This window comes from Oncorhynchus clarkii, chromosome 12 (assembly GCF_045791955.1).
Source record: "Oncorhynchus clarkii lewisi isolate Uvic-CL-2024 chromosome 12, UVic_Ocla_1.0, whole genome shotgun sequence".
NCBI lineage: Eukaryota > Metazoa > Chordata > Actinopteri > Salmoniformes > Salmonidae > Oncorhynchus > Oncorhynchus clarkii.
The window spans coordinates 75,001,925-75,016,930 of record NC_092158.1 but is presented as its reverse complement, the minus strand read 5'-3'; the positions used below and the strand labels follow the sequence as shown (position 1 = coordinate 75,016,930).

Here is a 15,006-nt window from a genome sequence, read left to right as displayed (position 1 = left end):
GACTCAACATCACTTTGACTCTTCCTTTCAGGCAGGAGCCTAAGCTAATATCCACAACCACATGCCATACTGTAGGTATCCAAGGACAGGCTGGAAGGAGAACTGGACTGTACCCTGATGGTACTGTTACTTGGATTCATGGGTAATGACAAAGAGATGCAGTAACAATGACAGAGCTTCCTTGTGGTCTTTAATGCTCTGTTCTACTGTACGTTCTCTCTCTCTCTCTCTCTCTCTCTCTCTCCTCCTCTCTCTCTCTCTCTCTCTCTCTCTCTCTATCTCTCTTCCTCCTCTCTCTCTTTCTCTCTCTCTCTCTCTCTCTTGCTCTCTCTCTCTCTCTCTCTATCTCTCTTCCTCCTCTCTCTCTCTCTCTCTCTCTCTCTCTCTCTTCCTCCTCTCTCTCTCTCTCTCTCTCTCTATCTACAGTGCCTTGCGAAAGTATTCGGTCCCCTTGAACTTTGCGACCTTTTGCCACATTTCAGGCTTCAAACATAAAGATATAAAACTGTATTTTTTTGTGAAGAATCAACAACAAGTGGGACACAATCATGAAGTGGAACGACATTTATTGGATATTTCAAACTTTTTTAACAAATCAAAAACTGAAAAATTGGCCGTGCAAAATTATTCAGCCCCCTTAAGTTAATACTTTGTAGCGTCACCTTTTGCTGCGATTACAGCTGTAAGTCGCTTGGGGTATGTCTCTATCAGTTTTGCACATCGAGAGACTAAAATGTTTTCCCATTCCTCCTTGCAAACAGCTCGAGCTCAGTGAGGTTGGATGGAGAGCATTTGTGAACAGCAGTTTTCAGTTCTTTCCACAGATTATCGATTGGATTAAGGTCTGGACTTTGACTTGGCCATTCTAACACCTGGATATGTTTATTTTTGAACCATTCCATTGTAGATGTTGCTTTATGTTTTGGATCATTGTCTTGTTGGAAGACAAATCTCCGTCCCAGTCTCAGGTCTTTTGCAGACTCCATCAGGTTTTCTTCCAGAATGGTCCTGTATTTGGCTCCATCCATCTTCCCATCAATTTTAACCATCTTCCCTGTCCCTGCTGAAGAAAAGCAGGCCCAAACCATGATGCTGCCACCACCATGTTTGACAGTGGGGATGGTGTGTTCAGGGTGATGAGCTGTGTTGCTTTTACGCCAAACATAACGTCTTGCATTGTTGCCAAAAAGTTCAATTTTGGTTTCATCTGACCAGAGCACCTTCTTCCACATGTTTGGTGTGTCTCCCAGGTGGCTTGTGGCAAACTTTAAACAACACTTTTTGTGGATATCTTTAAGAAATGGCTTTCTTCTTGCCACTCTTCCATAAAGGCCAGATTTGTGCAATATACGACTGATTGTTGTCCTATGGACAGAGTCTCCCACCTCAGCTGTAGATCTCTGCAGTTCATCCAGAGTGATCATGGGCCTCTTGGCTGCATCCCTGATCAGTCTTCTCCTTGTATGAGCTGAAAGTTTAGAGGGACGGCCAGGTCTTGGTAGATTTGCAGTGGTCTGATACTCCTTCATTTTCAATATTATCGCTTGCACAGTGCTCCTTGGGATGTTTAAAGCTTGGGAAATATTTTTGTATCCAAATCCGACTTTAAACTTCTTCACAACAGTATCTCGGACCTGCCTGGTGTGTTCCTTGTTCTTCATGATGCTCTCTGCGCTTTTGACGGACCTCTGAGACTATCACAGTGCAGGTGCATTTATACGGAGACTTGATTACACACAGGTGGATTGTATTTATCATCATTAGTCATTTAGGTCAACATTGGATCATTCAGAGATCCTCACTGAACTTCTGGAGAGAGTTTGCTGCACTGAAAGTAAAGGGGCTGAATAATTTTGCACGCCCAATTTTTCAGTTTTTGATTTGTTAAAAAAGTTTGAAATATCCAATAAATGTTGTTCCACTTCATGATTGTGTCCCACTTGTTGTTGATTCTTCACAAAAAAATACAGTTTTATATATTTATGTTTGAAGCCTGAAATGTGGCAAAAGGTCGCAAAGTTCAAGGGGGCCGAATACTTTCGCAAGGCACTGTATCTCTCTTCCTCCTCTCTCTCTCTCTCTCTCTCTCTCTCTCTCTATCTCTCTTCCTCCTCTCTCTCTCTCTCTCTCTCTATCTCTCTTCCTCCTCTCTCTCTCTTCCTCCTCTCTCTCTCTCTCTATCTCTCTTCCTCCTCTCTCCCTCTCTCTCTCTTTCTCTCTCTCTCTCTTCCTCCCCTCTCTCTCTCTCTCTCTCTCTCTCTCTCTCTCTCTCTCTCTCTCTCTCTCTCTCTCAACCACAAGCTCTTTCCATGCTTCTGTGTGCTCCTGCTGGGAAAATGGAGGGGTGTGCACTGTGCATCTGAGGGCAACAGCAGGAGGTTGGAACTCCAACTCTCCGCTTTGCTGTAGGAGGGATGTCTTACCCTGGTTTTACCCTATACAGTAACCTACTGTACCCTGTACATGGCACTCATGATGACAGGTACAATGTTCCACACGCCGTGTCATGTAATTGAGATTGACATAGCATAAACAATTAGGGTTAGTGAAGAGGATACAGCATGTGCCAAGTGCAATAGACTGCCAAGGTTCCAGCCCTATTATATGTAGTTAAGTAACACTTGAGCCATTCATAGGTAATTATAGGCAAGGACGTAAAGTAGTGTGTTGTTGGATGTAACTTTGGAAAGCGGTGAAATGGGAAAGTGAAGTTGAGCGCTATTACTGAGGAGGAAGAGCGGAGCGGGTAGCGCAGACCAGGGTGTTCTATTATTCATACCGTGTTCAGGATGGCCAGAGGCCACTAGCTCTGGCTGTCAAAAACTAGGATAATCAGAGGCCCACCAGAGTCCTGATGCACACACACATACGCACACACTTAACAACATAATTTAAATATTTTTCGTGCTTATTTCTCTAAACCCCAATTCTGGGAAATCCCTTCGAATTATATTGGCACCTTAATTTACCAATTAGAAGCGGATGAGAGCTAAATTGATGGCATTATGTTGTTTTGACAATCATCATCCGGCTCTTACACAACGCCATATCAGCCCCAATCAGCGTTGGTGTGCAGATAACAAGGAAGTCGATTATGGCAATGCGTTCCGTTAAATGTCACCCCTCTCTCGCGTTCCGTGTATCTGTCATTCTACTGAAAATCCATACAGAGTAGCAAACACAGTCTAGTCAATGCAGCCCCCCCTCTCTCTCTCTCTCTCTCTCTCTCTCTCTCTCTCTCTCTCTCTCTCTCTCTCTCTCTCTCTCTCTCTCTCTCTCTCTCTCTCTCTCTCTCTCCCTCACACTTTCTCTCTCTCGCGCACACATGCACGCACGCAAAGTGGTACTTGAATCAGTTGCCAAAGCATCGATGTGCTGCTCCTAGCGTCGTCACCTTGCAAGCACAGAAGTCACCTTCCAACCTCTGCGACTTTCTGCCCCTGTCGTTAGCTACTATACCATTGAGTCCCGTGCTCATTTACAGGTTAAAGGCATTGCCTTATTCTAACAAACATATCGTGTGTGAAAGATTGTGTATTTGATTCAGCGTTCACTGTCAAACATCTGCGGTCCACTGATCGGTGTTGGTCATAAGGGAGGAGGAGCAGGCGCGAGTCCACACCGCACATCGCTGATCATTGTAGCCTACGGAGCTAGAGGTCTACTCTGCGTCCGTGTGTGGAATTAACCCAGCGCACAGACTGGCTGGTGATGAGGTTCGTCGTGTACACTCGACAGAGCATTGACAGAATCCCTCTCGAGCTGAAGAAACCGCCCCAATAAGGACACAGGCAAGAGGGGAAGAGCAACCGAAGAGCTGGTCTCGGCTGGAACGCTGTCATTTCGGCAAGAATGCATCTCTTCAGTGCCATGTTCCTACTAGTGATGTTAGCTGCCATGTCCAGTGAGGTAAGAACACGCGTACATCTCATATTTAAAACGCTCTTTATTTGTTAACGTTGCATAAATGCCGGCCATTGGGGGTACAGAATACATTATCGATGACTTGCATGTGTCTATTAGACATATGCCAATGTGCTTAATTAAAATCAATACTTGAGTAAGTGTGAAGAAAAACACGTTTAGTGGAATGAGTGTGAAATACACACATGTGTTAGTGCGAACGTGCCACACAATGACTCCAAATATGATTTTAGATGATTCCTCTGTATTATTTTCCCCCAGTCGTAAGGAAAATGTGTAGGTTAGTCAAATCTCACATCTGCGGCCGTTTGGCCTGGAATACAGCAGCATGGATTGAGAGGGGCAGGACAGAGAGAAAGTTGAGAGAGGAAGCGACAGAAAGGCTCTGGGGCTTCTCTGAGCAACAGAAGTCTGTCTATGTTATGCCGGTACTGTACACGCTAGAGCGAGCTTGTGCACAATCTAAGTGTGATTTGCGAATGTGTGGACACACGTGCCAGGTTCAGTGTTAGTAAGATGATTGTAATTAGTGCTTTTCTAATGCCACTTCAAACGCTAACCTATGTTCCGTGGTGAATGGACTTATCTGTAGGCCTATGTCTTGGAGATATGTATTTGCGGCTACGTTGGACCAGAGAAGCACTAAGCACATACCTTTCCCTGAAACGATGAGCTTTGAAGTGACAGTTGTAAATTGAACTGAAGGAAGGTAAATTATCTGACCCAGAGAACATTTGAAAGTCCAAGAGATGTGAATCATTTGTTATTGCGGCTTCAGCTGTCAGACAAAATAAGTTCTAGAACATGTTAACATGCTTAATGCAACAGTCAAATATTTAAAAAGGTTACCATTTTGAAAAGATGTCTACACAAACTGATAATGTAGCTCATAACATTTCACGTTGAAGTCTGAGGCCTGTTTCAGCACCATGGACAGCGCTTCAGAATGCCTTTGCCTAAAAACAGGGTCACAGGCTGATTATACCCGTTGCAAAATAAATGTATAAATCTATATTATTCAATTATTGCACCCACACTGCTCATGCGGCCAACGAGCGTCTGTGTTGCCAAGGGCTAAAAAGAACGCAGATCACGCTGCAAGTCCTGCCTCTCCCATCTCCTCATTGGTTTATAGAAGCAGGTACCCATCTCGTCATTGGTTATACCCACGTGGGTGACTGAAAGATGAACGAGGTCAGTGACAGTAATGCACCTAATTTATGAAAGTTTCCAATTGCAATATAAAGTCAAGAGAAGAAAAAGCCTGGAAGGAGGAGAGTGTGTGGATTATGTGTGGATTAATTTTCGGAGTAGAGGACCTTGTGCATTTCAGGTAAAATAACAACTCAATGTTTATATCCCAGGACAAATTAGCTAGCAACAGCAAGCTAGCTAGCTAAATTGCCATACATGTTTAATTATTTTCGACCTGTCCCCAAATTAATGTAATTGTTTCAGAGTTTGTTTTGATATTTTAACCTGCGTGTCGTGATCACGTTTGGTGTGGGGGGACAAAATACATTTATGCACGAATGCGCACGATGGGACATGCGCACAGCCGGTTTGGGTTCCGTGTGAGTGCTATTCGGTAATCCTTGGGACGACCCTAAACCCTTAACCCCAACCCTTACCCTAATCTTAACGATAACCCCTACCTAACGCTAACCTTAAAACCCTTTTACATTTCAACTTAAATTGGTTGATGTCATAGTTGGGACTTCCCAAAGGATCCCAGTTTTAGTGTGTAACAGTTTCCAAATCCTTTGTTTTGTTCTCACAATCACCGGGTAACACATTAATAGTCAAGAGTAAAGCTTGGGATGGACCTACAGTTGAAATAATATTCTCTGGCATGCCAGGCCTGACCCCCAAGTGTATAATGTTATGTGCATCATTTTGCTGAGTAGATATTAACCATATAACCATATAGATCAACAGCTGCAGATTTATACAGTATTCTGACTGTGTGCAAACCATGAAATGAAAATGTCTGCTGTAGTTCATTTCTAATACACAGTAGCACTGAGAGAACATCCTGCTCTCCAGAATGAGTATGTTGTCTACTACAGAAGTGTGCCATGTCAACTGCCATGTCTACTTGCTGTGTTGAGACTTGAGCTGACCTTTCCCAGAAATGGATCCGATGCTACCTGTCCTGAGGCCATGCTCCTTTCAAACGGTGGCGGTGACAATGAGACCCTACTGAGAGAAGCAGGTGGTGCTGTCAGTGACAGGAAAGGATGTGCAGAGCACAGCCAGTGGTATCTCAGTGTAGAACAAGACTTAATCTCTGTCTTTGTGCTCTCTCTCTCTCTCTCTCTCTCTCTCTCTGTCTGTCTGTCTGTCTGTCTGTCTGTCTGTCTGTCTGTCTGTCTGTCTGTCTGTCTGTCTGTCTGTCTGTCTGTCTGTCTGTCTGTCTGTCTGTCTGTCTGTCTGTCTGTCTGTCTGTCTGTGTGTGTGTGTGTGTGTGTGTGTGTGTGTGTGTGTGTGTGTGACCTACTGATGGAGAACTCGGTCCTGTTCAGTAGTGACAAAAAAATTGGAAACAGACTGAAATGGGGACCTACTACCTGGACCTGTCCTATTTTCCTTTGGAAAAATGTTTTGCTATGGTATGCCCCCCAGTATTTAGGAAAACCCTGGTTTGCATATCATATGAAACCACCTGCGGAGAGACTTATTTAGCCGTCTGTTTCACCCACTCCAACATGGTCCGTCACAGTGGTGCCCTGTCTAGCGCTGACGCTCACTGGAGTCACAGGGCAGGAGACAGTAGGCAGGTGAGCACCCAACCATAAGGCATAAGGACCTGACGATGTGTGTGTCCCAGACTTACTCTCAGGAGATACAATCATCTCTTTATCAGTGGAACTGTTTCCCCGCCTCCAATAGCTTATAATTGGCCTTGGGGGACAATTTGTTGTAAGTGTTTACATGAAATATTAATCAACCCTACAGAGGAAAAAAAAATATGGCGCCACACATTTCCCTAATGTAGCCTAGCTCTGAAGACATAAAGAATTTATTAACTCTTCTGGCCGCATCTTCCGACTGATAGGAAGTCTCTCTACACTGGAGGAGTTTGGATATCTCACTCATATGTACACATCTTCCCACACACAGTCTCGGCACGGGCCCTACATTAAATATGCACTATGCTTTAATGAGACACATGCACTCGCTGGCTCTCTGCATGTGTTTGTTAAGTACCCACAATACCCCAGGAGTCCTGACAGCCAGTGATACAGACGGACACCTGCTCGACCTTGGCGCTGCCTCTGTATGTACACCGTTGTTATGGGGTTGCATCACAAGATGACTGACACCATGCATGCACTTAGTAAATGTACGTCTGTGTAACAGTTGATATTTATGCATGGTGATCTAAGAAATTCTACTTGTGGTCTGAGCTGAGAATACATGTATATTTCAGCCGATAAAATGGACCGTAATCATTACGTTTGCAGCTAAAAGCTGAATTGCAGCATACATAGGCCTAGATAAGTAAATCAAACAAAACATGTGAGATGCACTATACAATATCACAGCTCATGCACCACACCCTAATAGGGTCATGTTTTCCCTTATTCATATCACAATGAAGTTCTACCATTTAAATAAAAACACCAATATACACTGTTCAAAAAAATAAAGGGAACACTTAAACAACCCAATGTAACTCCAAGTCAATCACACTTCTGTGAAATCAAACTGTCCACTTAAGGAAGCAACACTGATTGACAAGAAATTTCACATGCTGTTGTGCAAATGGAATAGACAACAGGTGGAAATTATAGGCAATAAGCAAGACACACCCAATAAAGGAGTGGTTCTGCAGGTGGTGACCACAGACCACTTCTCAGTTCCTATGCTTCCTGGCTGATGCTTTGGTCACTTTTGAATGCTGGCGGTGCTTTCACTCTAGTGGTAGCATGAGACGAACAACCCACACAAGTGGCTCAGGTAGTGCAGCTCATCCAGGATGGCACATCAATGCGAGCTGTGGCAAGAAGGTTTGCTGTGTCTGTCAGCGTAGTGTCCAGAGCATGGAGGCGCTACCAGGAGACAGGCCAGTACATCAGGAGACGTGGAGAAGGCCGTAGGAGGGCAACAACCCAGCAGCAAGACCGCTACCTCCACCTTTGTGCAAGGAGGAGCAGGAGGAGCACTGCCAGAGCCCTGCAAAATGACCTCCAGTAGGCCACAAATGTGCATGTGTCTGCTCAAACGGTCAGAAACAGACTCCATGAGGGTGGTATGAGGGCCCGACGTCCACAGGTGGGGGTTGTGCTTACAACCCAACACCGTGCAGGACGTTTGGCATTTGCCAGAGAATACCAAGATTGGCAAATTCACCACTGGCGCCCTGTGCTCTTCACAGATGAAAGCAGGTTCACACCGAGCACATGTGACAGAGTGGAGACGCCGTGGAGAACGTTCTGCTGCCTGCAACCGGTTTGGCGGTGGGTCAGTCATGGTGTGGGGTGGCATTTCTTTGGGGGGCCGCACAGCCCTCCATGTGCTCGCCAGAGGTAGCCTGACTGCCATTAGGTACCGAGATGAGATCCTCAGACATCTTGTGAGAGCATGCGTGCGGTTGGCCCTGGGTTCCTCCTAATGCAAGACAATGCTAGACCTCATGTGGCTGGAGTGTGTCAGCAGTTCCTGCAAGAGGAAGGCATTGATGCTATGGACTGGCCCGCCCGTTCCCCAGACCTGAATCCAATTGAGCACATCTGGGACATCATGTCTCGCTCCATCCACCAACGCACAGACTGTCCAGGAGTTGGCGGATGCTTTAGTCCAGGTCTGGGAGGAGATCCCTTAGGAGACCATCCGCCACCGCAACAGGAGCATGCCCAGGCATTGTAGGGAGGTCATACAGGCACGTGGAGGCCACACACACTACTGAGCCTCATTTTGACTTGTTTTAAGGACATTACATCAAAGTTGGATCAGCCTGTAGTGTGGTTTTCCACTTTAATTTTGAGTGTGACTCCAAATCCAGACCTCCATGGGTTGATAAATTTGATTTCCATTGATAATTTTGTGTGATTTTGTTGTCAGCACATTCAACTATGCAAAGAAAAAAGTATTTAATAAGAATATTTCATTCATTCAGATCTAGGATGTTTTATTTTAGTGTTCCCTTTATTTTTTTGAGCAGTGTATATATTTTTTTGTATTACAATGTTTCTGAAACATTTCCAGGACTGGACTTTGAGCAGATTGTGGATATATACTTTTTAAAAATCTTATCTGTAAATTACTTAACCATGTGGGTAAACAGCATTTTTGGTGCATGTTATCCAAAATCTATATTTGACAACATATGAACAATTCCCTCTATACAAGTCTGGGGAATACATCTCAGTAATACCACACAACATTTGGTGAATGCAGGTGCATCTAAAACTGAGATTAATTAAAGCTGAGATTAATTACTTAGCGTGTGGGAAGAGTCAGACTTTCAGGAAATGGTAGTTAAAGAGAAGTACAGGAAATTTAGTCTACCAATCACCGAACACCTATTTAGAACTATTATGATCTCTTCAAAGTAAGTTACTACATGTAAAAAAAAGTTTAGAATGTTCTCTATGAAATGGGCTTTTGAAATGTCCATTTGAAATCTCAAAATGTACACTACCGTTCAAAAGTTTGGGGTCACTTAGAAATGTCTTTGTTTTTGAAAGAAAAGCAAATGTTTCGTCCATTAAAATAACATCAAATTGACCAGAAATACCATGTAGACATTGTTACTGTTGTAAACGACTATTGTAGCTGGAAACAGCTGATGTTTTATGGAATATCTACATAGGCGTACCAAGGCCCATTATCAGCAACCACCACTCCTGTGTTCCAATGGCAACGTTGTGTTAGCTAATCCAAGTTTATCATTTTAAAAGGCTAATTGATCATTATAAAACACTTTTGCAATTATGTTAGCACAGCTGAAAACTGTTCTGATTAAAGAAGCAATAAAACTGGCCTTTAGACTAGTTGAGTATCTGCAGCATCGGCATTTGTGGGTTCGATTACAGGCTCAAAATGGCCAGAAACAAATACCTTACTTCTGAAACTCATCAGTCTATTCTTGTTCTGAGAAATGAAGGCTATTCCCTGAGAGAAATTGCCAAGAAACTGAAGATCTCATACAATGCTGTGTACTACTCCCTTCACAGAACAGGGCAAACTGGCTCTAACCAGAATAGAAAGAGGAGTGGGAGGCCCCGGTGCACAACTGAGCAAGAGGACATACAGTACCCTCCCTCTGGCTAGAAACTCGTAGCATTTAAAAAAAAAAAAAAAACTTTTAATTGTACCCTGTGATGTCACAGAGAAGCATTTTTTTTTGTCACCTTATCTTTGTATCCACAGACAATAGAAACACGCATGTAGAAATGTAGACGCTGGTTTGGTGCTGGAGATAGTGAATATTGTAACGTGGATGCTGGGAGTCAAGAAGAAGGTGGTCAGTTTATTATATCAAGAAACATGGAACGATCCAACGTAGGAGTAGCATCTTGACGAACAAAACAATACTGCATGGGGAAAGAACCTAAGGGAGTGCCAGATAAAGGGGAAGTAATGGAGTCCAGGTGTGCCTAATAAAGCGCAGGTGCGCGTGATGATGGTTCCCAGGACCGGTGGTTAGTAAACCGGCGGATGCCGGAGGGGTGGAACAGGAGTAGACGTGACAACTATGAGGTTGAAAAGTTGCAGAAATCACTCTGACATTTCCTGGTTGCTAAAATTCTAATCGTTTGCCTATTTTCAGTTTATGTAACAAAACAAGCAATGGATAGTATCGAGAATCATTGTACCATCTAAACTGCTGGGAAATATATTTTAATTAAAACAAAAATATTGTATATTCAACTGTTTGAAACGTATGTACAAAATGTTAAGTAAAACTAAACTAATCTTAAGAACGAGAAGCATAGAAATAGAGTGCATATAACTTATCACTATTTAGACTGGCTTTCAATGAGAATGACAGATCTATAAGTCATATTTCTATGTGAATTTGGACACCCAAAAAGTTACATATTGCAGCTTTAAGGCAGTAGCCATGATTTATGTTCCTATAGGTAATGTAGGTTTAGGGATAATTTCAGTAGCTAGAGGCAATGAGTTTTAGCATAGTTTCAGTACCTATAGGTAATGTAGGTATAAGGATCATATGTTTCTAGAGGTAATGCAGGTTTAAGGATCACTTCTATTCCTAGAGGTAATGCAGGTTTAGGGATCATTTCATTAGCTAGAGTTAATGCAGGTTTAAAGACCATTTCAGTAGCTAGAGGTAATGCAGGTTTAGGGATAATTTCAGTAGCTAGAATGAATGCAGGTTTAAAGATAATTTCAGTAGCTAGAGGTAATGCAGGTTTAGAGATCATTTCAGTAGCTAGAGTTAATGCAGGTTTAAAGATCATTTCAGTAGCTAGAGGTAATGCAGGTTTAAAGATCATTTCAGTAGCTAGAGTTAATGCAGGTTTAAAGATCATTTCAGTAGCTAGAGTTAATGCAGGTTTAAAGATCATTTCAGTAGCTAGAGGTAATGCAGGTTTATAGATAATTTCAGTAGCTATAGGTAATGCAGGTTTAGGGATCATTTCAGTAGCTAGATGTAATGCAGGTTTAGGGATCATTTCATTAGCTAGAGTTAATGCAGGTTTTAAAGATCATTTCAGTAGCTAGAGTTAATGCAGGTTTTAAAGATCATTTCAGTAGCTAGAGTTAATGCAGGTTTATAGATAATTTCTGTTCCTAGAGGTTATGCAGGTGTAAGGATAATGTATTTTCCTAGATGTAATGCAGGTTCTTAGCCAGTTCATGACACTTATCCAATTGAAACAGTTAGGGGCTTGATTGGTGGACTGAGTGTGCTGCTGACATTGGGATGAGGTCTCAGAAATATAATTGCAGGGAAATGTACGACAACAGAAAGACAAAAAATACACTTAGTACAAAACATCGATCCCTTATTGTTGTCACTTGTTAAATCCACTTAAGTCAGTGTAGATGAAGGGAAGGAGACGGGTTAAATAAGGATTTCTTTAAAGCCTTGAGACAATTGCGACATGATTTGTGTATGTGTGCCATTCAGAGGGTGAATTGGGCAAGACAAAAGTTGTAAGTGCCTTTGAACGGGGTATTGTAGTAGGTACCAGGCACACTGGTTTGAGTGTGGCAAGAGCTGCAACGCTGCTGGGTTTTTCACGGTCAACAGTTTCCCGTGTGTATCAAGAATGGTCCACCACCCAAAGGACATCCAGCCAACTTGACACAACTGTGGGAAACAGATTCAACAGGGGCCAGCATCCCTGTCGAATGCTTTCAACACCTTGTAGAGCCCATGCCTCGACGAATTGAGGCTGTTCTGGGTGCAGCTCAATATTAGGAAGGTGTTCCTAATATTTGGTATACTCAGCTGAGTGTATGTTCCTTCATTAAAATGTTTCATTTGAAATGTTATCAGAAACACAGTAAGCACTTAAAATGTTTCATTTGAAATGTTATCAAAAACACAGTAAGCACTTAGCAAGTCTTTGCAGATCTAAAATCCAGATCAGAGTCGTCAACACCACAATCAAATCTAATTATTAAACGACTTTGAACTTAACAGAGGGCTTGGGAAGTAGAGCTTTGGGGTGTCTTGAGAGACTTCAGTGTTTCTATAATTATTTTTGTTTAATCAGTGGCTGTCTGCTGAGGGCAGGACATCTTTACATGTACTTGAAACAACCTGTGAACACAACACTGCTTACTTACTGATATGAGAGCATGAGTGCAGTGCAGTGTTCCCATAGGAAAGACTGGTGCAGACAGTGGGGTGTACTTACTGTTTGAAACAGTCTGGCCTTGGAGGCTGTGAGTGATGGAAGTTACCACTTGCTTTGGTGTTTTTCCCTGTTCAAACGCCGAGCTCAGTGGGCGAGATCGCCTAATTGGCTGTCATTCTCGAAGAGGAAGACAAAACTTCTGTAAATAATTCAAAAGCTTTATTTCCCTCCGTAATTTGTTCTATCCCCTGGCACCAGGGAGGCCGATAATCAATTGACTAAAATAGACTGGCTCTTTAGGACTATTTAAAATGCTCCTCCTTGTTTGAGATGGAAATTATGTTTGCAACAGAAATTGTGCCCACAGTTGGAGTCATTTGATTGTAAACAGCTAGCTAGCTACACATTACAGCGAAGAAAGCAGTTCACAGAATTGTACAGTTTGTCTCACTTTACTTCACAAATAAGTTGAGTTGATTATATTTAAGAAGCCAATTTAAACTTAATTGAAATGCAGATTACGATGCAAAGGAGTAGAAAAGCAGAATAGAAAAGCATTGTTGATTTAGTGGAATTTTATGCATGCAGCCTTTGTCTGCAGGGTTTTCTCTGGCATTTTGAGCAGAGACAAACTCACACAGAGCCAATCCTAGTTGTACATTACAATCATTTGGCTTTTAATTGGTCCAACACAGACATTGAGAGGACACGCAGGACAGAACTTGGCCCAATCCGAAGGCAGCAGGACAAACAGCTGGCATGGCTGTCATCCAATCCCGATCAGCTCCCAGCTGACCTGGTAGTGTTACCCCGTGCTGGGAAATCTCCTTTCTTGGTGCTCGTCCAATGAGAGGAAGCAGCATGACGACCATTTAAACCCCTCCCTGGGCTCTGCGGAGGCTGGTGTGATTGAACCACTCACAGGCTAAATTCCTGTCCTTGTCACCCGGCCAGGAGGCGACCGGACTACACAATCATCTTACCAAAACGTGTTGTTTTCACATAAACCTTATAAAACCACTCCTTTTCAACTTTCCTCAGCAATGAAATGGTTTACAATCAGTGAACCTGGGCTATTAAAATTCCTATAAATTACGGTGGAAGTGACAAGAGGGAGCAGTTGGATGGCGTTCAAACAGAGGGAGAGAGAGTGAAGGGGCATTGAAGCAAGAGAGAGAGTCCTCCTTGCACTGCTCTGGGGACCCAAGGACGCTGGTAGGCAGGCCGCGCAGGGCGGATGGACAGTACGTGCTCTGCCTAGCAGCAGCCTAAACCTCCCAGCCAGCCACACAGGGAATTAGACAAATGAAAAGCTGCGGGAGAGAGGGGTGTAAATCTCCCAGGGAGAGGAGAGGACACGCACAAGGCTCGGCCTGCATCATGGCTCCTCAACCTGGAGGAGACGACACCCCGGACACTGACACTGGATCCTCTCTCCATCCTCCATCCCCCTCTGTATGGGCTGTGCCAATGGAAGTGGATGGAGTAAATGAAGTGGGCTAGAAGGCACATACACTCAGAGAATTAGAGATATATACAGTACAGCTAACACACATACAGACACAGGCCAGACATGCACAGACACTCACTGATTGGTGAGATGGTGCCTCTTGTCCTGTGCAGTGATACGTACACCTAATTATAATGTTGTGGTGGGTGACAGACAGAAACAATCATGTTGAGCAGCATGTGGGCAGTGATAGATTGATTAGTCTCACGCCCGCCACCACATTCACGTGCTCTCTCCATTTAGAGTCATATATGGAAGTATACCGCTTCACAGTCTGTGGCGGATAATGAGCTAGCATTGTGTTTGATTCAGGGCTGCTTGAGGAGATTGAATAGTGTGTGCTTTAGTGTCATAGCTGATTACTGTAGAGCTTGAAGCAGCGCCAGCTAATGAGACTGTATTGTGTGTGCCAGAATTGTTGTAGCGTAAGGAGGTTATGTCACAAGGAGAGTCTGTTCAAGGAGGGGTGGGAGGAGAAGGAGGTGTTGTGCTGGCTGCTCCTCCATTCCTCCTAATGTCTCAGGCTCTTTCATGTCTTCTTGACCACCCTGAGAGGTGTGTGTGTGTGTGTGTGTGTGTGTGTGTGTGTGTGTGTGTGTGTGTGTGTGTGTGTGTGTGTGTGTGTGTGTGTGTGTGTGTGTGTGTGTGTGTGTGTGTGTGTGTGTGTGTGTGTGTGTACCTCTTCTACCAAGTAGGTCAGTAGACAGAATGGACACTGCTGACCGGGGAGTGATATTAGTGTGACGCTGGGCTGAGTTACAGGAAGGGGAGTGATATCAGTGTAACGCT

At 43.6% G+C, this 15,006-nt stretch overlaps 1 protein-coding gene across 2 annotated transcripts in view; it reads left to right on the top strand.

Annotated features, from left to right (window-relative positions):
- The first annotated feature begins 3,663 nt into the window (after positions 1 to 3,663).
- LOC139422230 (olfactomedin 2a) overlaps positions 3,664 to 15,006 on the top strand; it is a 113,500-nt gene continuing 102,157 nt past the window's right edge. Inside the window, exon 1 of one of the 2 annotated variants that reach the window (XR_011635715.1) lies at positions 3,664 to 3,909. Coding sequence is in view for 1 of the 2 variants with exons in the window: in XM_071173401.1 (XP_071029502.1) it covers positions 3,853 to 3,909 (57 nt within the window). In the remaining variant the exon portion in view is untranslated. The remainder of the gene's footprint in view (positions 3,910 to 15,006) is intronic. The other variant, XM_071173401.1, reaches the window with a different exon arrangement.